This window comes from Oncorhynchus tshawytscha, linkage group LG21, assembly GCF_018296145.1.
Source record: "Oncorhynchus tshawytscha isolate Ot180627B linkage group LG21, Otsh_v2.0, whole genome shotgun sequence".
NCBI classification, from domain to species: Eukaryota; Metazoa; Chordata; class Actinopteri; order Salmoniformes; family Salmonidae; genus Oncorhynchus; species Oncorhynchus tshawytscha.
The window spans coordinates 15457734-15484435 of NC_056449.1; the positions used below are offsets into that span (position 1 = coordinate 15457734).

At 41.2% G+C, this 26702-nt stretch overlaps 1 protein-coding gene across 6 annotated transcripts; it reads right to left on the reverse strand.

Moving 5' to 3' along the window:
• Positions 1–5591: 5591 nt before the first annotated feature.
• On the reverse strand, positions 5592–26292 carry LOC112220532 (stonustoxin subunit beta). Of its 6 annotated transcripts, none has more exons than XM_042303144.1 (5): positions 26147–26292; positions 24291–24378; positions 23964–24010; positions 23030–23109; positions 5592–5821 (listed from the first exon to the last, which is right to left on the reverse strand). In XM_042303144.1, exons 2-5 carry the CDS (start codon positions 24371–24373, stop codon positions 5798–5800), a joined length of 234 nt encoding a protein of 77 aa, XP_042159078.1. In that variant the 5' UTR covers positions 24374–24378; positions 26147–26292; the 3' UTR covers positions 5592–5797. The 6 variants fall into 6 exon arrangements, with proteins under 6 accessions (XP_042159078.1, XP_042159076.1, XP_042159077.1 ...); XM_042303142.1 differs by having other exon boundaries at positions 5592–5832; XM_042303143.1 differs by having other exon boundaries at positions 5592–5826; positions 26147–26291.
• Positions 26293–26702: the final 410 nt, after the last annotated feature.

Below are 26702 nucleotides of genomic sequence, written 5' to 3' on the forward strand. Positions count from 1 at the left end.
TTATGGCAATCACTTTCGGTGTAACACAGCGAGCCATTCAATCATGCGGTCAGTGGACAATATTTAATTCCCAGATGAAGGCGAGCTTTACAGTTTTAGGGCAAATGACACCACACAACAAGTCCCTTACTGTTGTCACAGCAAGGATGGATAGATCGATTGAGGCAGGGAGAGAGATGCAATAGTCAAGAAATATAATCCTACTGTATACCCACCTGCCATTATAGACAGGAAATTGCACCTGGAGTACCACAAAATGAATAACTAAATAATAACAAGCAAGCATTCATAGAGTGAGGAAACATTTAGAAAGTGTCTAATGAAAAAATACCAAAAGAGTATTACTTTAACAACAAAGTAATGCACCTGCTTTCACAATCATCAAACTTTCTCTTTAATGGGAAACACGTATTACACTCCTCTTCCTTCCATTTTAAGAGCTTCGGCCTAAAACGCTATTGATTGGCAACTTAAACTTCAGATTTTAAACAGCCTGGCGTTTATTTTTTTAAGCACCGCACAGTATCTGTGACATTGTGCACGGAGGCATTCAATACAAATTGAATCACCTAAATCAAACGTCTGTCTCATTTCTTTCCCCGCCTGAGAAAATAAACGCTCCATAAAAATGCAAAGAGCCATTGTGGCGTGTGTATGCTGTGGGGAGCTGGTCTCCATCTTCCTCTCCAAGGGCAGCAGGCAGGGTGAGGAGAGGAGGGAGCGGAAGCCTGGGCCTGCTGGTGCTGCTCTATGATGCCTTTGACTCAGTGCTCAAAGCTCAACTGAGCGGCCAACGCCAAAGAAAACCTACTTGTGTCCCCCGGACCTAGCTCCTGGCTCCATGATAAAATGAACATTCACATAATTGTACAGCTCATACCTGACTGCATGCACAATGCCTCCTTTTTGCTCGCTGCTTGGCTGCTTTTCTGACCTGTCGAAGCCCCTCCTGAGGCTCTCTTCAGATCCGCAGTCCAAGACAAATCGGTCGATGTAAGTCAGCCTATATGACCAATCCACTCAGGTTTTGGGATGATGTATATGGGTATCATTACTTTACAGATTATTCTGCATGCCCCTCATAGATTCACTGATCTTAGAAATGATGATTGTAAGATAAACATATTGGAGAAAGGCGGTCTGTGTTTTGGCATTTCTTACATCTTTCTCACATGAAAACAAGAGTTGAGAAGTTCTAAATGCCAACAGGAGATTTGTTGGACAGATTTTCTGAGTTCAGGAAAGCAGCTGCTTAAACGTATCAGTACTGTAAACATTGGCTTGGTTAAGCCTGGAACACACAGCTGATGACTAAGCTGTTTACCACATATGGGTGTGAATATTTAAAACATCAACTGGTGCTGAAACATTGATTTGAGAAATGAAGTCGTGCCTACATTTTAAAGTGTGTTTTGCAACTGGCTGAGAAGTCTGAAATGGTAGTCAGCAGGGTGCTTCTATAGAGACAAAGTAACACAGAGACAGAACTGAAGCCTTCTACGCTCCACAATTGCAATGCTTTGAAAGCCTTGGATTTGGTCATATTGTTGTTGTTTTTTGCACCACCAGCAACAGCTTATCTAACACACACATTAAGGTAGAGAAGAAAATGACAATGACATAGACGGTGTACAATGAATCGGTAGACAAATACCTAAAAACCTTCTCAAACGTTGCAATTGAACCATTACAGGATGTCACTTGTCTGCAGACCTCACCAACAACAGTGTTCACACAGATCCAGTAGCCTTTTCACAAGAACCCATTCTATCTCCCTGTCAATCATAAAGCGCCATGGTTTTTTCAGACCTGTGTGGAACGGGGAAGCAGGCCCCTGCATTCAGACCAAAGACATCTATCTCAACTCAGCACCAGCAGGCCCCGAAGTACTGTAATCTCTCTCATTGATTAAATGGGCTCCTGAGTCTGAGGGGGTGCCTGTTTCCTGATGTGGAGCAGAATCGTATCGAGAGTGCCTGGTAAATCAGGGGGATAGAGCATCTTAAGTTGCTTTTTGATATGCCCTGATGAATAAGGCCTGATAGGGTGTAGGCTTGAAAGGCTTCAGTGTAGGCTGCCCAGGGAGAGGAAGTCTATAGGCCTGCCTCTTATATAGGCTCTGGATGGATGTGCACTAAGTTGAAGGAGCTTAGAAGCGCAGACTCACAACACCCAGGCTAATCTGCTTCTCTCTGCCATCTGTTGGCTGATAAGTGTACCTGCTTTGTCATGACTCCCAGATCACATGCTGTAGCTTTGCATTAATATGGCCCACATTAATAACTCCTTCAACCAGATTTCCATGCTTACATATTCTATTAAACTTTTATTATAGCATTATGACAGCATTAAATCAAATTGCCTTAGCCTGGCTAGATTAACATGTTCAATGATTGGGAAAAAGAGGAGCTGGAAATTGATTGACTGTCTGTTAGCTGTGGGAGCTTGTATCTAAATGTAATTACGCGGTCATTATTGATACTTTCAGAAAATAGGAGAGGAAAGCGGCTGCTGGCTAGATCAGGAACTGAGAGTGACAAAGTAAGGCTTACCCTGGATCTTGACAGCGCTCAGTCGGGGGAGATGAGACCATGGTGACATGACACCCTATCGCAGGGGAATGAAGGCTTAACTTTCCAATACCTTGTCTGAAGGGGTAAAAGCTGGTTTGATGCTGCTCAACACTACATCATAGCAATGGCAAGGATGCAATTTCATTTCAATTCAGTCAACTCATTAGGACTTTTGTATTTTTCTATTGCCTTTGTAAAAATTGCAATTTGGGAATTTAAGATCTTTATCACATCTTACTTAAAATGGATGTGATTGAGAAGAATGTGCCTGATGTGCCAGAGACTAGAAGTGTCATCTGAAGTGGGAAAGAGAAGAACATGTTTCCCCATATAACAGACTCAAACTAATTACTATTAGAGCCATTGACTGTGATCAATGTCGACAAAACTGTTCCTAGAGTCCCAGGGATATAGCACATTTTCTGAGGGATTGTGTGTGTGTGTGTGTGTGTTGCTTATGAACTAATGGTGATAGAAATGGGCAGGTTTTCCTAAGGGAACTGTTGAATTTCAAAGCAGTCATAAGCTATAAACTTAAATGAGAGCAGGGGGAAAAAAACAACACACTGTAGGCTGCCCACCCTCAAAACATGCTGTGAGGTGTGGAAAAAACAACACACTGTAGGCTGCCCACCCTCAAAACATGCTGTGAGGTGTGGAAAAAACAACACACTGTAGGCTGCCCACCCTCAAAACATGCTGTGAGGTGTGGAAAAAACAATCATCACTAATATAATGGGTTAGAGGAAGAGCTTTGAGATAAACAAAATAGTCTTTTATGCAGTATAAGGAGCTTTTCCGTTTCAATGGTTCTTATTTTCCTTTCAATAAAACATAGTCAGCACACAGCCTGACTGCCAACTTCAATATGTCTCTCAACAGGCGTCATGTCACATGGTCAGGCCAAGAGACCCACCATTGGCTACAGGCAGTTTCCATGGAGACGAGGCTCAGTGTGCCTTCCTGGAAAAATGTAAACAGTGAGTGAACACGGGAGGATTTATATAAATTGTTTTCTAATCTTGTTTTCTAATTTCCATGTTGGAATGCATGCTGTCTGAAAATAGGAGAGAGAAAGAGGAGGGGAGGGGGGCGAGTAAGAGAAAGAAAGATATCTTCAACTTGATATAGTTAGTGTGTTCTTCTCACTGTGTTGTAAAAGCATTACATAGAAATATGGTCATCAAACAGTTTAGTGGTTCACTGTTATCCCCTCTTCTAGTGCATTCTAACAAGTGATGCTTTGGCTGTATGCTTAAAAAATGAGCTTTGTTCCCATTGGTGGACGTTAGACTCCGTGTGTTCAAGGCACATAAACACAAAACAAGTAAAATTCATGTTATTCCATCCCACATTCTGACTGGAACCTAAGAAGTACAACCAGACTTCCTTGAGTTCATTAACATGTGATTTACTCTTGCATGGAGTAAATGAATGGAGTTGGATTATCAACCCTGTATTACTATTATATTCTTGGACCGATTAAACGTCAATCGTGCTATTATCATTTCTCCTTGTTATTCATATAATTATGTGGTCCCGAAGCAATTGAGAGAATGTGCTTCTTTGTTGCCTCAGTGAATCTGTGGATTTCCTTGGGATGAAGATTAGATTCCTACTGAGGCATGACGGATGAAGGAGGAGGAGGTAAGTGATGTGATGTGTAGTCAGGAAACACCCACTACGGTGTCCATTTTAGGACATTCTCAGCCTCAAGCCTCACCCTCCTTGACTTAAATGTTACCCCTCTTTGTGTCAAATGTCATTAGTGAGGCACGAGCCTTGAGGTTGAGGTTGTCCCATAATGGACACCGTACTGCACTGTGAAGGGTTAAGCTTCTTAACTCAGCCCCAGTTTGTTCACACAACTCCTCATTATCAAGACTACTGCATCCCCAACCCATTTGAATTTTCTGCTGTTTTAGGTCTAATGCTGAGATCCACATTCGTAAACCATTTGAGTAGAGTTCTGGGGTGGGGGGTGTGGTGTTTACAGTAGCTGATTTTGTTTCTGCTTAGACATTAGCACAGAGCGAACACAGCATGTTTTCACAACAATGAACATAAAGCAGCCTCCCTTCGAAACAAGACAGGGTCCTACTTTACATGAAATGTCCCTGAATTGTATGTCTTTACATGGTAGTTGCATAGGCCAGTACAGTGTAATTACACTGTAGGTACACATTTTAAAATTATAATAATTTTTTTAAACATTTTTGTCGTTTAGATATAGTACAGCTATACCCGTTGTATACTAGCTGCATGTCTCATGCAGTGTCCTGTTGCCATGTCTGTTGCTATGTGGATGACCATCTTCATTGTTTCCATTATTATAAAGCTTATTAATTGGAAAATTGGAAATAGCAAAAGAAGAGTACATTATGATAACTATGATGTTTTTATATAAACATTGACATTTTCTGAAATATCATGCAGAATCCACACAATCCACTAAAATATCACAAATGAATTAACCCATTCATGAATGACCCTTCTTTCGCCAGCCACACCAATTAATCAAACTGATTTAGGTTCTGTGAAAACATTATTACTTGAAGTTAGTATAGTCCACTGAATGACCACAATAACTGTTTGTGAGCTTTACTAACTGATGTGGCTAGCCTACCAATAGAACAAAACGCATGCACCATATTGCGTAATGCTTCAACCAACTGCATAACTGCTTTGAGGGGAGGAACAAAAACAAATATCTGGTTTCAAAGAACAAACAAGGTGCCAAAGGCAGGAGAAGAAGTATAATTCTCTGCATGCCTTCCTCCTTTCTTTACACCTACATACTATACAGTTATCTTCCCCAGACTACCTCTGATGTAAGTAGCACTATTTTAAAACCTGGCTAAGGTGCTAGAAAGTCAGCCAGCTATCATGGCTATGAAGACATAGCTGCCAAGCAATTCACTCCGTTTCATCAGTCTATCTTATTCAACCAGTGCCATCCTTAGCGAGATGTTTTAAAGTGTATCTTGTAAAAGGGTCAAATGAGACGCTGCACATTGCAACCTATTACCCCATGTGCTTTATTGAAAAGGCTTTGATGTAAAAAAGAAAATCTCACACTGGATATGACATATAAAAGGGAGGCGTGTTTGGGTGGGAGACCTCTTCTGACTGAATGTTCAGCTTGGACTATATTTACATAAAAGGCCGTCCGTCCTCTCTCCTCATCTCTTCGTCAGCAGACAGTGGTTGACTGACTGCAATTATCAGTCTGTCTTCCACAGACACGTCTGTCCTGAAACTGTCCCCAAAGTTGACAGACAAAATCAATTAGGATGAATATCATGTAAACGTGAAAATATGAATTGACATGTACATTTGACAAGGACTTAATGAAGCATACAAACACAAAATGCAAATGTTGATCTTTCTCATGCTAAGTGAACAATCTTGATAAGTTGTTGGTGAGCACACTCTTGGAAAGTGGCAGAATTAATTGCAAAACGAACAATTCTAAAAAGCTATGTGAAATGTTGTATGATCGTTCATTTGACAACTAAGCTGTGCCTTCTAGTGTTGAGTATCCTGTACATGTCAATTAAAACATGTACATACTAAGGTAAGGACACATAATGATGCCTTCATTTATCTTTCACACAAGGCAGACTCCGTCCTAATATGGGCACTGTAATCTTGGGATAAATGCATGTGACTTGGGCTTTCACGTAAACGATTAATCTAGATGCTTTTTTCCCCACATCACTATAAAAAACAAGGCTTTGAATAATACATGCATGTTGTGTCCTCTTCTTGTTGTTGTGATGCTTATACTGTAGAACCATTAGGGTACATTTCTGTGATGGCTGTCACAAGTAATGGCACAGTACTTGGATTCAATCAGAATTAAATCAGAATTCCAATTAAAAGGCAAATGGGATCTCGCTAGTCGGAGCTCTTTCATCCGCTCAACTCCAGAGGTGCCTTTAATTGATCCCTCCATAAATATGCATCATTAAAATGAGAGTGACTTCACCCTCCCAATTCCACCATGTGCAAATACAGAGAGAGCAGCTCTGAACATCTGAAAAAATACGAAGTAGTTGGTTCCGAATAAAGACCTTTAGCTGAAATTCTCTCATATTCTAATGAATACAAGGACTTGGACACAGATGACACCCATCAAACTGTAGGTGTGCCTTTGTGCATATGCATTTGACTGTCGCTTGTCTGTGGGTAAGCTATTTGAGCTACTTACCATAGTGATGTAGTTCAAGGTGATTGGTTACATTTGTTTGTGTAGACGTGTAGAAGTTTAGAAGTTTGGAATTCAGGTTGACAAATGACACCAAAAAGAATGATGACACCTTGAACGTGCACAATGAAATGCTTGCAAAAAATGTGTCTGGATGCTATTTGTCTCAGAGAGACTATCAGTGAATAGCTGAAAACAGACTGGAAATAAATTCCTTTTCAACTGCCATATGGGCTGCCATATCAGGTTAAATGTAAGCTCAGCCTATCATATCTAAACTATCCACTGTTTCACCAAATGTCATTATGAAAAGCAGCACCATCTGTAGCAAGCCTGTAGGACCCCACAAGATAAATATATTAATCAGAATTTAAAAAACTAGATTTCCACGGTCCAATTCAGTGCACTAAAGTCAATGCAAGGCATATTATTCACAGACAATGGGAGATTAAAATAGACTATAATGCATAGAAATGGAAGAGATGATTGTCCACATTGATATACAAACATTTTCAGACTCCTTGGATCCCTGCGATTACGATATTCAGAGGGGGAAGAGTACAAATGTACGTTTAATATGATAATGGCATGTAACTTCACACTCCAAGATCAGAGGTGGCGGCAAGAGGTCATGGCTTGAAAAGAATGAACCGTTCCGAGAATTTTAGAGACGGCAGCATTCTTGGGTTTTTGTTATGAGGAGTCAGTGTACATTGTACAAAGGAACAAAGATCTGTAAGAATCGACACTGGACCACAGATGATAAATATTATGATGAATAATATATTAAAACATATTTGCTCAGAAGCTCTGGATATCGGATAACGGTAACTGTTTACTGTGTAGATCCTTGGAATAGAGCAAAGGAACAGATGCCACTGCATTGCCCTCATATCATATCACCAGGAATTCCCTTTCTGCCCACACAAATATGCTCTACCATCTGGTAATTATTGTAAAAGAACCACAGCTTTTTGTTTCCACCACCAATAGTTAGAATAGGTAAAAGCCTGTATGTGGTACACATTCAACCACAGTGTAGTAGGTACACAAAAAGGGTAGGTGCAAAAAAAATTAAAGTATGTATGTATACAATGTCCCTGCCTGTAACTACTGTGCCATGTGACTACATAGAGACACATTGTAAAGCATGGTTCCCCAACTGGCGGCCGCGGGTCGAGTTTGGCCCATGGGTGATTTATCCCATCCAATACCCGTCCCCCCTCAAGTTTTCTGAGCTCAGAAAGAAGAGAAATATATACAGTAGCAGTCAAACGTTTGGACACACCTACTCATTCAAGGCTTTTTTATTTATTACTATTTTCTCTACATTGTAGAATAATAGTGAAGACATCAGAACCATGAAATAACCCCAAAAAAGTGTAAAACAAATCAAAATATATTTTAGATTTCTGAGTAGCTAGCCAAAGTAGCCACCCTTTGCCTTGACATCTTGGCACACTCTTGGCTTTCTCTCAACCAGCTTCACCTGGTTTATGAGTTTATGCTGAACACTTGTTGGCTGCTTTTCCTTCACTCTGCAGTCCAACTCATCCCAAACAATCTCAATTGGGTTGAGGTCGGGTGATTGTTGAGGCCAGGTCATCTGATGCAGCACTCCATCACTCTCCTTCTTGGTCAAAAAGCCATTTCACAGCCTGGAGGTGTGTTGGGTCACTGTCCTGTTGAAAAACAATTGATAGTCCCACTAGGCGCAAACCAGATGGTATACCGTATCACTGCAGAATGCTGTGGTAGCCATGCTGGTTAGGTGTGCCTTGAATTCTAAATAAATCACAGACAGTGTCACCAGCAAAGCGCCATCACACCATTTTTCACCTTTATTTAGCCAGGTGGCTAGTTGAGAACAAGTTCTCTTTTACAACTGCGACCTGGCCAAGATAAAGTACAGCTGTTCGACACATACAACAACACAGAGTTACACATGGAGTAAACAAACATACAGTCAATAATACAGTAGAAAAAGTCTATATACAGTGTGTGCAAATGAGGAAAGATAAGGGAGGTAAAGGCGATAAATAGGCCATGGTGGTAAAGTAATCACAATATACCAATTAAACACTTGAGTGATTGATGTGCAGAAGATGAATGTGCAAGTAGAGATACTGGGGTGCAAAGGAGCAAGATAACTAAATATATACAGTAAGGGATGAGGTAGTTGGATGGGCTATTTACAGATGGGCTATGTACAGGTGCAATGATCTGTGAGCTGCTCTAACAGTTGGTGCTTAAAGTTAGTGAGGGAGATATGAGTCTCCAGCTTCAGGGATTTTTTGCAGTTCGTTCCAGTCATTGGCAGCAGAGAACTAGAAGGAAAGGTGACCAAAGGAGGAATTGGCTTTGGGGGTGACCAGTGAGATATACCTGCTGGAGCGAGTGCTACAGGTGGGTGCTGCTATGGTGACCAGTGAGCCGAGATAAGGCGGGGCTTTACCTAGCAAATACTTGTAGATGACCTGGAGCCAGTGGGTTTGGTGACGAGTATGAAGCGAGGGCCAGCCAACGAGAGCGTTCAGGTCGCAGTGGTGGGCTTTGGTGACAAAACGGGTGGCACTGTGATACACTGCATCCAATTTGTTGAGTAGAGTGTTGGAGGCTATTTTGTAAATGACATCGCCGAAGTCGAGGATCAGTAGGATGGTCAGTTTTACAAGGGTATGTTTGGCAGCATGAGTGAAGGAAACTATGTTGCGAAATAGGAAGCTGATTCTAGATTTAATTTTGGATTGGAGATGCTTAATGTGAGCCTGGAAGGAGAGTTTACAGTCTAACCAGACACCAAGGTATTTGTAATTGTCCACATATTGGTTCACATATAAGTCAGAACCATCCAGAGTAGTGATGCTGGACGGGTGGCAGGTGCGGGCAGCGATCGGTTGAAGAGCATGCATTTAGTTTTACTTGCATGTAAGAGCAGTTGGAGGCCATTGAAGGAGAGTTGTATGGCATTGAAGCTCGTCTGGAGGTTAGTTAATAACACAGTGTCCAAAGAAGGGCCAGAAGTACACAGAATGGTGTCATCTGCGTAGAGGTGGATCAGAGAATTACCAGCAGCAAGAGCGACATCATTGATGTATACAGAGAAGAGAGTCGGCCCGAGAATTGAACCCTGTGGCACCCATCACACCTCCTCCTCCGTGATTCACGGTGGCAACCACACATGCGGATGTTATCCTTTCACCTACTCCGCATCTCACAAAGACATGGCGGTTGGAACCAAAAATCTCAAATTTGGACTCATTAGAACAAAGGTTAAGATTTCCACCGTTCTAATGTAGCATTGCTCGTGTTTCTTGGCCCAAGCAAGTGTCTACTTATTATTGGTGTCCTTTAGTAGTGGTTTCCTTGCAGCAATTCAACCATGAATACCTGATTCACGCAGTCTCCTCTGAACAGTTGATGTTGAGATGTGTCTGTTACTTGAACTCTGTGAAGCATTTATTTGGGCTGCAATTTCTGAGATTCTAATGAACGTATCCTCTACAGCAGAGGTAACTCTTGGTCTTACTTTCCTGTGGCGGTCCTCATGAGAGCCAGTTTCATCATACTGCTTGATGGTTTTTGTGACTGCACTTGAAGAAACTTTCAAAGTTCTTGACATTTTCCAGATTGTCAAACCTTCATGTCTTAAAGTAATGATGTATGGTATTTTTTCTTTCTCTTTTACCAAATAGGGCTACCTTCTGTATTCCAACCCTACCTTGTCACAACACAACTAATTGGCTCAAACGCATTAAGAAGGAAAGAAATACCATTAAACGTTTAACAAGGCACATCTATTAATTGAAATGCATTTCAGGTGACTACCTCATGAAGCTGGTTGAGAGAATGGCAAGTGTGTGCAAAGCTGTCATCAAGGCAAAGGGTGGCTACATTGAAGAATTTCAAATATAAAATATGTTTGGATTTCTTTAACACTTTTTTGGTTACTACATGATTCCATGTGTGTTATTTCATAATTTTGATGTCTTCACTATTATTCTGCAATGTAGAAAATAGTAAAAAATAAAGAAAAAGTAGGAAAGCTTTTGACTGGTACTGTATATGAATTTTAAAAAAAATTGGGAGGGGGGCATAAAAGACTGTAAAAAGACCAGCAAACCAACTCCAAGTGATTTTAATGTTGGAAATCTGTTCCAAAGTATTCCCACACATAATAGAGAGCTATACAGTGCCTTCAGAAAGTAGATTTTCAGCCACTCAGAAACATTATTGGAAACTGTCTTCTTGGTAAGCAACTCCAGTGTAGATTTGGCCTTGTGTTTTAGGTTATTGTCTTGCTGAATGATTAATTATTCTTCCACTGTCTGGCAGAAAGCAGACTGAACCAGGTTTTCCTCTAGGACTTTGCCTGTGCTTAGCTCCATTCTGTTTCTTTTTTATCCTGAAAAACTCCCCAGTCCTTAATGATGACAAGCATACCCATAACCTGATGCAACCACCACTATCTTGACAATATGGATTGTTGCACTCAGTAACGTGTTGTATTGGACCTGCCCCAAAAATAACACTTTATATATTCAGGACAAAAAGTGAATAGCTTTGCTAATTCTTTTGCCGTATTACTTTAGTGCTTTGTTGGAAACAGGATGCATGTTTTGGAATATTTGAGTTCTTTACAGTCTTCGTTATTTTCATTATTTAATTTAGGTTAGTATTGTGGAGTAACTACAAAGTTGTTGATCCATCCTCAGTTTTCTCCTATCACAGCCATTAAACCCTGTAACTGTTTTAAAAACACGATTGGCCTCCTGGTGAAATCCCTGAGCGGTTTCCTTCCTCTCTGGCAACTGAGTAAGGAAGGACGCCTGTATCTCTGTAGTGACTGGGTGTATTGATATACCATCCAAACTGTAATCAATAACTTCACCATCCTCTAAGGGATATTCAATATCTGCTTTATTTTTACCCATCTACCAATACATACCCTTCTTTGTGAGGCATTAGAAAACCTCCCTGGTCTTTGTAGTTGAATCTACATTTCGCTACACCCGCAATTACATCTGAAAAAAATACATTAAAAAAATGTATCTGCTAAATATTTGTATGTGACCTTTAAATGTTATTTGATTTAATTTGAAATTCACTGCTCTGCTGAGGGACCTTACAGATAATTATATACAGTATGTGGGGTACAGAGATGAGGCTTTAATTCCAAAATCATGTTAAACACTATTATTGCACACAAAGTTAGTCCATGCAATTTATTTTGTGACTTTTTAAGCAAAAATGTACTTCCGGACATTTTTAGGCTTTTGACTCAAGGCATTTCAGCATTTCAGCACTGTATGTGACCATATACAAATGTAATCAGATTATGTTTTTGTCAGGTATTATACCTTTTTGGGCTCCTTGCGGTCAATTTGCAGGCTACAAATAATTTGTAAATTATGTTCAGGCCCTCTGACCATCCGCTCAAGAAAATAAATCTGCCCTTGCCTGAATCTAGTTGATCATACTTTTTGTGGCCCTCAATAACCACCATTCCACCATTCCATTCAGCAATGGTGACATCTGATTTTGAGCCACACGCCTCTTCTCGTGACCTTCACCAACCCTTTGACCAGGTCTCGGCGACATGTCGCAGGCTGCCTTTAGTGGCGGAACAAAAGACAGACAAGCCATAACAGCTTCACGGCGCCTGCACTTGTTGGTCTGCTACATATCAAAGGGGAGCGCCATGCACTCAGGGGCTGGGCCCAGCCTGGCCACTATATCACGTCCAGATTTGAAAGGAGTGTCAGTGTGGCTAGAGGCCCATGAAATAAATATCTCTTGACCATTGGCTCCCCTGCACATTCATCATGTCCAGTGTAACTCACTAAAGTGCAACCTTACCCCAAGACAAAAAAACACACACACACACAAAAACTTGCATTAACAGTTAATGTAATTAGACAGTACTCTAGTCTAAGCAGGTAGAGGGTATTATGTCTTCCCAAGATTAAGTCAGGCTAATAATTATCAAACTGCTGGGGAAGGCTTGTTTTTCTGCTTACACACATCCTGGGATGATAGTGTTTTATATAGTGCAAATCATCACGTTGTGCACATGATAATATCGTGCAGAACAGCCGGTAGTAAGGTTGCAGATTGTATTAGGGGTGTATCACATGCACTCAAATAAAAGGATCCATAAACGCCAACCAGCTGGAAAATGTATTATCCGTGATATTGCATATGTTCCCTTTTATTTCTCACTGTATAAGTATGCTTTGGACTATTACATTCCACTGCAGGTTTTGGTGTGGTACGCATCATGACTTGTTATTGCAACAACAACAAAAGAGATTGTTAGTGTGGCATGCGGCAGCCTTTAAATATTGTAAGAATTATTTAGAGGGTATAACATCTTGGTCTACTTCTCTGCTATTTAAATCAGAACAGAATTATCTACTACCAATCGAGAGGTACAGCCTTTTTAGTTTCAGCATCAACTGACAACAAGCTGTCCTGGGATCAGTGTATGGACTCCATTTCTAAGAAAGGCCAACAAAGGCCGAACGCAATTCTGCAAAATGTTGGATTAATTGAGCTTTAACACGTGCACTTATGAAATTGCATTACCCTGCCTACTGCTTGTAAATATACTTTACTATTTGCTGTTGTTTTTTTTGTGTGTAATTTCAGTTTTTTGACTGCTGCAAAATTAATTGCCTCTCTGAGGACCATAAAGTCCTCAGAGAGGCAAATCTCTGACATTAAAGCAGAATTACATTTTGATGGTCTGTTTATGGTAAACTAAATGAATCATTTGGATTTGAAATAATGAAACTCAGATGTATGTTATGGTCTGTTGACTGTGTGACAGTGGTGCCCTTCTCTGGCCACTAGGTCGGTCTTGTCACTTATCCCCCTACAGCCCAGAAAGGACTGAACATACCGCTATTGTCCAGACTCGTGATTAAAAAAAACATGTTTATATTTTATTTAAAACTTCACCAATGTCTCCTTGTCTTCTGTACTCTAGCATTACAGTTGACATATTCTATGGTGTTAGTCTGAGTGTAGTAATTTCTGATTAAATATGTGATCTGCCCTACACTACAAAGTAATAAGGTTGATATAATCTGTCAAAGTAATCAGACCAGATATTTTCATATATTTAAAGATACAGTAAGACATTCAGGTATCAGAAGCTAGCAGATTCATTATTTACCAAGAACAGCTGCAAATTTCAATTAAACTACATGTCACGTGTGCTCCCTCTCTGGCCTCTAGGTCACCAGGCTGCTCGTTTTATGATGCACACCTGTCACCAGCGTTATGCATATTTGCACATAATGATACACACCTGGACTCCATCACCACCTTGATTACCTGCCCTTTATATGTCACTCCCTTTGATTTCTTCCCCAGTTGTCACTGTTTCTGTTCCTTGTCGGTGCGCTGGTTGTGTTACTCAAATCAAATCAAATCAAATGTATTTATATAGCCCTTCGTACATCAGCTGATATCTCAAAGTGCTGTACAGAAACCCAGCCTAAAACCCCAAACAGCAAGCAATGCAGGTGTAGAAGCACGGTGGCTAGGAAAAACTCCCTAGAAAGGCCAAAACCTAGGAAGAAACCTAGAGAGGAACCAGGCTATGTGGGGTGGCCAGTCCTCTTCTGGCTGTGCCGGGTGGAGATTATAACAGAACATGGCCAAGATGTTCAAATGTTCATAAATGACCAGCATGGTCGTATAATAATAAGGCAGAACAGTTCAGGGCTCAGGTCCTCCGAGAGAGAGAGAGAGAGAGAGAAAGAGAGAATTAGAGAACGCACACTTAGATTCACACAGGACACCGAATAGGACAGGAGAGGTACTCCAGATATAACAAACTGACCCTAGCCCCCCGACACATTAACTACTGCAGCATAAATACTGGAGGCTGAGACAGGAGGGGTCAGGAGACACTGTGGCCCCATCCGAGGACACCCCCAGACAGGGCCAAACAGGAAGGATATAACCCCACCCACTTTGCCAAAGCACAGCCCCCACACCACTAGAGGGATAACTTCAACCACCAACTTACCATCCTGAGACAAGGCTGAGTATAGCCCACAAAGAACTCTGCCATGGCACAACCCAAGGGGGGCGCCATCCCAGACAGGATGACCACATCAGTGAATCAACCCACTCAGGTGACGCACCCCTTCCAGGGACGGCAAGAGAGAGCCCCAGTAAGCCAGTGACTCAGCCCCTGTAATAGGGTTAGAGGCAGAGAATCCCAGTGGGAAGAGGGGAACCGGCCAGGCAGAGACAGCAAGGGCGGTTCGTTGCTCCAGAGCCTTTCCGTTCACCTTCCCACTCCTGGGCCAGACTACACTCAATCATATGACCCACTGAAGAGATGAGTCTTCAGTAAGGACTTAAAGGTTGAGACCGAGTTTGCGTCTCTGATATGGGTAGGCAGACCGTTCCATAAAAATGGAGCTCTATAGGAGAAAACCCTGCCTCCAGCTGTTTGCTTAGAAATTCTAGGGACAATTAGGAGGCCTGCGTCTTGTGACCGTAGCGTACGTGTAGGTATGTACGGCAGGACCAAATCAGAGAGATAGGTAGGAGCAAGCCCATGTAATGCTTTGTAGGTTAGCAGTAAAATCTTGAAATCAGCCCTTGCTTTGACAGGAAGCCAGTGTAGAGAGGCTAGCACCGGAGTAATATGATCAAATTTTTTGGTTCTAGTCAGAATTCGAGCAGCCGTATTTAGTACTAACTGAAGTTAAGTAGAGCATTACTTGTTACTTGTTTGTTTCATTTATTTATTAAATGTATTCTCTCCCTGAACAGAATGACAACTCAACAAAGGGAAGCATCAGGGAGTTTATTTATTTAAAAACATTTTTAGGGGAGGTGATGTCGGTCCCGGTGTTGGCGCAGAGCTACCTGGGAGGCCTCAGCCAGTTTGTAGGCTCTCATTCCTCAGCGAGTTGGATAGGCTCCCATGCCAAAGCTGGATGAACAGGTTCCTTTGCCTCAGCCGAGGCAATGGGGGAGGTCTCAGCCAGCTCCCAGCCGGTTCATCAGGTTTCTGATGGAGACCTGCCCACTCTGGATCCCCTGGATCGTCCCTGTGGTTGGAGTCCTGCGGCTGGAGCCGGACGCGCCAGGGAGGGGCTACTGTCATGTATGCTCTCTCTCCGGCGCTCTAGGTCGTCATGCTCCGGTGCCTTAGCCGGATGCCAGTCCGTTCCTGATCCCCGGGATCATCAACTTGGTTGGCGTCCTGCGGCAGGAGCAGCGCGTCAGGGAGTGGGTACTGTCTTGTGCGTTCCCTCTCCGGTCTCTAGGTCACTAGGCTGCTTGTTTATGGCGCACACCTGTCACCAGCGTTACGCGCATAATGACACTCACCTGGACTCCATCACCTCCTTGATTCTGTGGCTGTTCCATGTCGGTGAGCTGTTTGTTACGTGTTTGTTTCATTTATTTATTAAATGTATTCACTCCTTGAACTTGCTTCCCAACTCTCAGCGCACATGATAACACTACATCACTTTTGAAGTTCACTTTCCTTGCTTTGTCTAACAGTATCATGAATCTAGCAAAGTAGTTGTGGTTCAGAGTGCAGTATTTATAATGTTTCATAGCCAATTCCTCACACTGGCTTTAGCCATGAATCTGCTAGCTTCTGATATGAGTTACTGCATCTTTTAGTATGTTAAAGTATCTGGTCCGATTACTTTGATAGACTACTCAAACAATATGGCCATGCTTTCCACCTGGCTACCTCTACCCCGGTCAACAGCACTGCACCCCCCACAGCAACTCGCCCAAGCCTTCCCCAATTCTCCTTCTCCCAAATCCAGTCAGCTGATGTTCTGAAAGAGCTGCAAAATCTGGACCCCTACAAATCAGCCGGGCTATACAATCTGGACCCTTTCTTTCTAAAATTATCAGCCGAAATTGTTGCAACCCTTATTACTAGCCTGTTCAACCTCTCTTTCGTGTCGTCTGAGATTCCCAACGAATGAAAAGCAGCTGCGGTCATCCCCCCCTTCAAAGGGGGGAACACTCTTGACCCAAACTGCTACAGACCTATATCTATCCTACCCTGCCTTTCTAAGGTCTTCAAAAGCCAAGTTAACAAACAGATTACCAACCATTTCGAATCCCACTGCACCTTCTCCGCTATGCAATCTGGTTTCAGAGCTGGTCATGGGTGCACCTCAGCCACGCTCAAGGTCGTAAACGATATCTTAACCGCCATCGATAAGAAACAATACTGTGCAGCTGTATTCATTGACCTGGCCAAGGCTTTCGACTCGGTCAATCACCACATCCTCATCGGCAGACTCAATAGCCTTGGTTTCTCAAATGATTGCCTCGCCTGGTTCACCAACTACTTTTCTGAGAGAGTTCAGTGTGTCAAATCGGAGGGCATGTTGTCCGGGCCTCTGGCAGTCATTATGGGTGTGCCACAGGGTTCAATTCTTGGGCTGACTCTCTTCTCTGTATACATCAATGATGTCACTCTTGCTGCTGGTGAGTCTCTGATCCACCTCTACGCAGACGAAACCATTCTGCATACTTCTGGTCCTTCTTTGGACACTGTGTTAATAACCCTCCAGATGAGCTTCAATGCCATACCACTCTCCTTCTGTGGCCTCCAACTGCTCTTAAATACAAGTAAAACTAAATGCATGCTCTTCAACTGATCGCTGCCTGCACCTGCCCGCCCGTCCAGCATCACTACTCTGGACGGTTCTGACTTAGAATATGTGGACAACTACAGATACCTAGGTGTCTGGTTAGACTGTAAACTCTCCTTCCAGACTCACATCAAACATCTACAATCCGAAGTTAAATCTAGAATTGGCTTCCTATTTTGCAACAAAGCATCCTTCACTCATGCTACCAAACTGACCATCCTACCGATCCTCAACTTCGGCGATGTCATTTACAAAATAGCCTCCAATACCCTACTCAATAAATTGGATGCAGTCTATCACAGTGCCATCCGTTTTGTCACCAAAGCCCCATATACTACCCACCACTGCGACCTGTACGCTCTCGTTGGCTGTCCCTAGCTTCATACTCGTCGCCAAACCCACTGGCTCCAGGTCATCTATAAGACCCTGCTAGGTAAAGTCCCCCCTTATCTCAGCTCGCTGGTCACCATAGCAGCACCCACCTGTAGCACGCGCTCCAGCAGGTATATCTCTCTGGTCACCCACAAAGCCAATTCCTCCTTTGGCCGCCTCTTCTTCCAGTTCTCTGCTGCCAATGACTGGAACGAACTACAAAAATCTCTGAAACTGGAAACACTTATCTCCCTCACTAGCTTTACGTACCAGCTGTCAGAGCAGCTCACAGATCACTGCACCTGTACATAGCCCATCTGTAAATAGCCCAAACAACTACCTCTTCCTCTACTGTATTTATTTATTTATTTATTTTTCTCCTTTGCACCCCATTATTTCTATTTCTACTTTGCACATTCTTCCACTGCAAATCTACCATTCCAATGTTTTACTTGCTATATTGTATTTACTTTGCCACCATGGCCTTTCTTTGCCTTTACCTCATTTGCTCACATCGTATATAGACTTATTTTTCTACTGTATTATTGACTGTATGTTTGTTTTACTCCATGTTTAACTCTGTGTTGTTGTATGTGTCGAACTGCTTTGCTTTATCTTGACCAGGTCGCAATTGTAAAAGAGAACTTGTTCTCAACTTGCCTACCTGGTTAAATAAAGGTGAAAAAATATATATACATATTATTACTTTAAATATTTGATCTAACTGCTGTAGACTTGAAGACGGAACCTCACCCAGAGAGCTGTGCATGTCTGTGTGTAGTTAGATAGTAGACGATAGAAAGCTATTTTAGTTCTGGTTAGACAGCTCAAGTTGTACTCTACACACAACTTATTTTCATTTGCTAGGTAAAGTGCAGGCCTACTGTCTTTATAAGCACAACAATATGATATTCATAGCAGAAAATGTTTTGTCTTTGTAAGATGAACAATCCCATCCACACATACTGTCGCCTACACCAGTAGGGATATTAGTAGTTCTGGGATAGACACAGTATAACTGCGGACATAATGAGAGATGAGACAAAACTAGCCCGTCATAGAATAGTGTGTTGTAGGACAGCTCAGCTGACTGAAGTTGCAGTTAGTTTCCATGGTAACATGTCTTTACATGACATGATGAAATGTTGAAACTAAGTTGTAAGGAACCTTTGTAGCAAGGTGCTGTAGAACGAGTGTCATGAAACACATTCCAGGCGTTGGTTCTTGCTATCTTGGCATAGCTGTGACAGAGCTATATCGGCTAGCTACACTGAACAAAAATATAAAACGCAACATGGAAAGTGTTGGTCCCATGTTTCATGAGTTGAAATAAAAGATCCAAGAAATGTTCCATAGGCACACAACGCTTATTTTCTCAAATGTTGTGCACAATTTTGTTGACATCCCTGTTAGTAAGCATTTCTTCTTCTCCAAAAATAATCCATCCACCTGATAGGTGTGGCATATCAAGAAGCTTATTAAATGGCATGATCAGTACACAGTGCACCTTGTGCTGAGGACAATAAAAGACCACTCTATAATGTGCAGTTTTGTCAGACAACACAATGCCACAGTCTCATGTTTTGAGGGAGTGTGCAATTGGCATGCTGACTGCAGGAATGTTCCCCAGAGCGCTTGCCAGAGAATTGAATGTTAATTTCTCTACCCTAAGCCGCCTCCAATGTCCTTTTAGAGAATTTGGAAGTACGTCTAACCGGGCTAACAACCGCAGACCACGTGTATGGTGTTGTGTGGGTGAACGATTTGCTGATGTCAACGCTGTGAACAGAGTGCCCTATGGTGGTGGTGTGGGTTATGGCATGGGTAGGCATAAACTACGGACAATGAACACAATTGCATTTTATCGATGTCACTTTGAATGCACAGAGATACCGTGACGTGATCCTGAGGCCCATTGTTGTGCCAGTTATCTGCCACCATCACCTCATATGCATATATGTATTCCCAGTCATGTGGAATCCATAGATTAGGCCCTAATGAATATTTAAATTGACTGATTGACTGATTTCCATATATGAACTGTCACTCAGTAAAATCTTTGAAATTGTTGCATGTTGTGTTTATATTTTTGTTCAGAATAGATAGGCTAGCCAGCTGCAGCTATCCCCAAGCTATGCTAGCTAGCTGCTGTCACTGTCAGCTTGGCTAAACATAAGGTCAGCACAGGCTTTAGCCTACACATAGAACTGAATTAGCTAACCATCTTGAGATTGTGAGTTAATCAGGGGAGAAGAGACCTCAACTTAAAAAATTCTCTCCATAGCAAAGCTAGCTTACCTCTTAGCTTACCTCGCGGTCACAATACTAACTACTGTGCCCGTGTTGTGATTGAATGGCAAAAACACACCCAACAAACATCCGCATCAAACCACACCCCAAGACAACTCTCTTTTGTCTTCAGTCATGGCCGCGGCATTTCTTAATGAGCAATCTTGAAAACAAGGCCAAATCAGTAAGTTTAGCCCCCTTTAATTCTGCTCCCTTCACAGTCATGTTTTTATGGCTCGGCCATAGGACCAAACTGGATCGAGTCAGTTGAGAAAGTGTTGAGTAAATCAAATGTCCACTAGCTGGTGGTATTGTAGACTAAAGTAATCTCTTTCCCTAGCTAGGTTTTCATCCAATTGGCTACAGATCTGCATAAAAAAATATGTACATGTTCCCACTTGTTGCAGATAAAGGGCTGTGCGTGATGACATAGTATGTATAAATATAGATTTTGTGTTTAAAAATGACGTTACATAGCGAATGTGTCCACTCTGGTCTTGGCACGTGCTCACATGTCAACAGCTCGCAGATATAGTGCAGGTGTTGACTACTACATGATGAGATTATTATGGACAAAAGAGCAAGATTATTTGTATTTGTCAAACTTCAGCCAAGCATCGATTTTCGTGTCTCCAGAATAAACTCTTGACATTTATTCGAAAAGAGCATCAAGCTAATCACCGTGCACTTCCGCACCCTGTGAAGTTCATCAGAATATATTTCATCTGTAGCCTAATAAACTGCATGCTTTCCGAGTCCCAGTGGGAGGACAACACACCATATCATCATGTGACTCAAAGTTTACTTCGATACGATGATTATTCTATAAATATTTGTGCATAAAGGCATTTCCTTCACCATTTCTCGCGTAACTAGTTTTACCGACACAAAAAGATCCAACCTTGTCTAGAGTATTTTGTTTTGTTGACATTTGGAAAGTTTACCAACAAATGAGCTATTCCTATTTGGCCTGACGTGACATTTTTTATCTATCATGTACTTTACTTGTGTAAAAAGGCTGGATGGATACCTGGTTCATGTGATTTTCATTCAAATCATCTATTGCTCTGTGGAGCCCTGGCCAAGAGGCATCATCAAAAATATTCATACTAAATCACATTCACTGACAAGACACTTCAATCATAGTCTAAACCATTGGTAGACAGGTAGGTAGGTAGGTACTGTAGGTATGAAGGACTTCATTTATTGAAAAGCCATTTTCTTGTAAATGCAAATGAAAACATCTTCTTTCATCTGTTTAAATTGCATAAAGGATTGTTGTGTGGACATTTTGACAAATATGTGTTCTACCGATGGCAATATTTACAAACACCAAGGAATTAAAACAATATCAAAAAGATCATTCATTTAAAAACATGTCTCTGTACTCTCAGAAAAAAAGGTACCTTATTGTACTTAAAGGGGTAGAAACGCTTGTCACTCTAGTGGTATCCTGTTATTACTCATTAGTTATGTTATAGGCACATAACAGTACCCTTGCAGTCCGCACATTAAAAGAGCCAAAAAGGTAAAAATATTCCTTTTAAGGTACAACCTCAGTGACAAAGCTTTTTGTTAATTTTAAGTGCCAAAACCTGGGATGTCAGAAAACAATTGTGGTGTCAGGTACTGTAGCCTAGAGGTTAGAGTGTTGGGCCAGTAATAGAAAAGTTGCTAGTTCGAAACCCCAAGCCAACAAGGCCCTTGAGCAAAGCACTTAACCCTAATTGCTCCAGGGTCGCTGTTGATGATGGGGGAATTGTGATATGCAGAACATCTCATTTCTAATTCCCACATGTGTATAAGACAAATACGGTATAAGCACCCACCAAATGATTTATAATAAATATACCTATTTTCTATACCAGGTCTCTCACATGTACACTTTCCACCATCCCCCTTTTGACACAAAGGTAATAAATTCAGGGGGTAGACCCGACCAGGATTTGAACCTGGGTCCAGTGACTGTTAAGCCAGCACCATACCATCATGCCAAGAGGTCTATACCTCTTGACAAGGTGGCTCAATGTTGGGTTAATGTCGCTATAATATTATTTACAGCTCTTTATTGTCACATGCTCTTACATATGTATATACGTCTTGAAAAGACTTCAAAACGAGCAGCAGATATGCTCGAACTCAAATTAATATAACCATGGACCACTGGTACAACACTTCCACTCAAGGGTGGCCAAAAATAACTAATTGAAAGCCACTCCCCCAATAAGCTACACCTCCAATTATTGTAATTTTATATTCAAAATATTTGGTACAAAAATGTACCATTGTACTAGATTACTATGTGTACATAAGTACATAATGGTGTATGTTGATATTTGTACCACAGGGAACAATATCGTACCCTAACCATACCCTTTTTTCTGAAAGTGTGTGTTCTGTCATGCTTACAGGTGTTTGAACTGGAGTGTGACTTCCCTGATGTTCCTCCAGGAAACAGGAGGCTATTCTACCTGACACAGGGTCACTGAGGAGCCAGTCGCCCAAATCCCAAATCCTGGGTAGAGAGGCTCAGTGAATGTGGAGTGGAATGTGTGCACGCGGATCAGTGTATCAGAGGAGACGCTGTAGAAGGACAGAGTGCCAGCGGGCCAGTCCAGATACACTCCTACTCTGTTTGAGTGGGAGGAGGAGGGGACAGGTATGGCAATACTCTCGTCATTGTGCCAGGCATTGTAACCATCATCAGAGCAGTGCACACTCCAGGACTTGATATTGAATCCAAGATCACAGTCATTACCATCACCTATCCTGTTGATTCCTTTATATGTCACTGCTATATCAGCCCCTTCCCCACTCCACTCTACCTCCCAGTAACAGCGCCCAGTCAGACCCTCTCTACAAAGCACCTGTCTGCAGAAGTCAAATCTCTCTGGGTGATCAGCATACGGCTGCTCGTCTCTCACCTTTGTCACCTTCCTGTTCTGCTCAGACAGAGTAAGCTCTCTGAATGCTGTGTTTGGGTCCAGTGTGAGATCAGAGGCATCTGATGGGGGAGACCAAGACAACATGACATCAATAGAGCCAACCAACACTGTTTACTGTTCTCCAGCTACATATGGTGTCGTCAGTGATTGTCAGACATAGGCCTGGAGCCCAATTGTTGCTTTCAGAACACTTTTCTTCTGTCACTTAAATCAACATTAGAGAATGTTTGTTCCCGTTCCTAATTCTACATCAGTCTACAGGAAGCAGTTCACCAACAGTGCCAGCTACAGAGTTGACGGCATCATTCTAGTTATATTTAGTGGGATGTTGGTGGTTTGGATCTATGGTTCCATAGAATGAGAGTTTCAATCTGACTGGACCAACTAGTTCAATCAGGTGTTCTGGAATTATCTGTGGCCCTCTGTGTGACTGTATCACATGTAAAAGATATAAATGAATCAAATAAGATGATAAAAAAAGAGAATGACATAGCTGTAAAACATTATCCTAAAAATAAACCATCAGGTTAGTGAATACCCTTGGTGTTAAACATGAGAATTTCAGCATGAGATATCCTTTATATATTACATTTATTTTACTAGGTCAATATGGCGACAAACTGGTGGCAATTGTGAACAAAGTCAATAGTTGGAAGTTCATTGAAGATAATGCCAATGTTGATTAGATGCTTTTTTTCATTAAGTAGCCTATTGTCTCTTGAACCTGGTCTATCCACTAGAGAATCATGGACAATATTGACACAGATATAAACAATGAATACTATATGTGAAAAAACAATGGTGATTCAATTTTAAATGACCAAAGTTACTATAGATTTCAATATATTATCTGTTAATTACCAAAATTACTGAATAAATTATCGGTGGCTTTGCAACCCTAGTCAACACTCACATTTCTTAAGATCGGATTTCGAACAGCACTCTCCACCATGGTCCACACTGTAGGAATAAAACACCATGATTCCATATCACTCACTCACTCACTCACTCACTCACTCACTCACTCACTCACTCACACACACACACACACACACACACACACACACACAAACACACTAATCATTTATGTTGAGCAATGATGATGTCATGTCACTAATACAAGAACATACAATTCAAGTTATGATACACACACAAGCAAGCATAAATGAAGTCTCGCTCTCTCTCTCTCTCTCTCTCTCTCTCTCTCTCTCTCTCTCTCTCTCTCTCTCGTTCCTCCCACCTGTCAGTGTCACGTTCCCCAGAGAGACTCATCTTAAAGTCCGTCGCCCCCTCCTTCTCCTCTCTTCCCCCAGAGAGACTCATTGTACCTAAACAAAGACATCCAGCATTTAGAAAAAAATATACAGACCAAAAATGATCATACAATACAATAGTTGTAGTGCAAAGTGATTGATTGAAAAACAATTAGAGAAAACCAACAATAACAAGCTGGCCAATGCTTACATCATGATGGGGAGGGGGGTCACTCAAATGATACACAAACCTTTTTATTTATTTGGACAGTGAAGCTTTTATTTGAGTGCTTTTTCATACATATCTGTTTTACGATTGATAAATTTAAGCACTTTATGTATCTAGTCCCTCCATTTGAAGGTGTTATAAGTATTTGGACAAATTCCCTTATAGTGTATTAAAGTAGTCAAATGTTTGCAGTTTGTTTTTGTTGTATTTCAGATTATGATGTGCCTAATACAATACATCCATTACATTATTTACCATTCATTTCTATTGGACACACAAGAGACAAATTAAAACTTTTAGCTTCACTGTACAAATAGATAGGGTGGGGAGTGTATTTATATTTACAGAATATTGAGTATTTTCCACTGTATCGTTCTGTTGTTTTCTCCTATTTCAGTGTCTGTCGATTCTGTTTATCATTGATCCAAGGTCAATGAGTGTTGCAACCGCCGTCCGTTTCAATAAACCCAGGTCGTATTGTAACGATCATGAATGACTGATTGATTGTAACTGTGGCAGCTCATTCCAGTACTTCTCCTTTACACAGTCTACTGAAACTCTTCTGTGTAACGTATATGCCGGGAGTCAGGAAACAGGTGTAGAAGGTACTTTTAATAAAGAACCAATACAGTAGATCAAACACGAGCCAGGTACTGAACGTGAGAGAAAACAATAACACCTAATGACTGAAGACAACAGGGCTAAATAAAGGGGGAATAATCAAGGAGGGAATGACGACCAGGTGTGCATAATAATGGGGAACAGGTGTACATAATAATAAAGCCAAGATCGGTGGTTAGTAGACAGGCGACGTTGAGTGCCGGAGGAAGGGAGAAGGAGTAGACGTGACAATCTGCAATATTTACTGCTTTTATTTGGTCTTTTGAAATAAATATCTTGAAGAATATAATGTATGTCTCATGAGCTTAGTACAGCTGTATAACCCATCATAGCCCAACATATAAGGTTATTCAACTCCATTGTTTGTACTAACCATTACTAGAATCACATACATTTCATTGTTCATCCAGTGGTGGAAAAAGTACCAAATTTCATACTTGAGTAAAAGTAAAGACACCTTACAAGAAAATGACTCAAGTAAAATTAAAAGCCAGTAAAATACTACCTGAGTAAAAGTCTAAATGTATTTCAATGTACTTAAGTATAAAAGTAAAAGTATAAATATTTGTAAATGTCTTATGTTAAGCAAACCAGACAACACTATTTTCTTGTTTTTTTTTAAATTTACGGATAGCCAGGATCAACACTCAGACATAATTTACAAATGTGTTTAGTGAGTCTGCCAGATCAGAGGCAGTAGGGATGACCAGGGATGTTCTCTTGATAAGTGTGTGAACTAGACAATGTTCCTGTCCTGCTAAGCATTCAAAATGTAACGTGTACTTTTGGGTGTCAGGGAAAATGTAAGGAGTGAAAAGTACATTATTTTCTTTAGGAATGTAGTGGAGTAAAAGTAAAAGTTGTCAAAAATAGAAATAGTAAAGTACAGATACCACAAAAAATTAGTAGTACTTATTATTTTTACTTAAGAACTTTACACCACTGTATACATCATACTTTTCACTATATTGTCATCATTAGTTTGGTTCTTACCTTGTAGCCTGAATATTACACCCAGAATGTCGCATTAGATTACTAAAATATCTTAGAGATGTTGTTACGGAACCACCTCAATGACGTGACTCCTCCTCCTAGGTGCGGCCACCCACAGTTGACCTTTGGATACAGTAACTGGAAGTTCCCTCCCTCCTGTGTGCTCTGGGTATTATCTGTATGGGTGTGGCTGTGTGTATGTGGGTTGAAGTATGTACAGTGCCTTCAGAAAGTAGTCACACCCCTTGATTTTTTCCACAGTTTGTAGTGTTACAGCCTGAATTTAAAATGGATTAAATGTAGTTATTTTGTCCCTGGCCTACACACAATACCCCATAACTTCAAAGTGGAATTATGTTTTTACAAATTAATCAAAAATGAAAAGCTGAAATGTCTTGAGTCAATGATAATTCAACCCCTTTGTTATGGCAAGCCTAAATAAGTTTGGGAGTAAGCATTTTCTTAAAAGTCACAAGATAAGTTACATGGACTCACTGTGTGCAATAATAGAGTTTAACATGATTTTTGAATGACTAACACATCTCTGTACCCCACA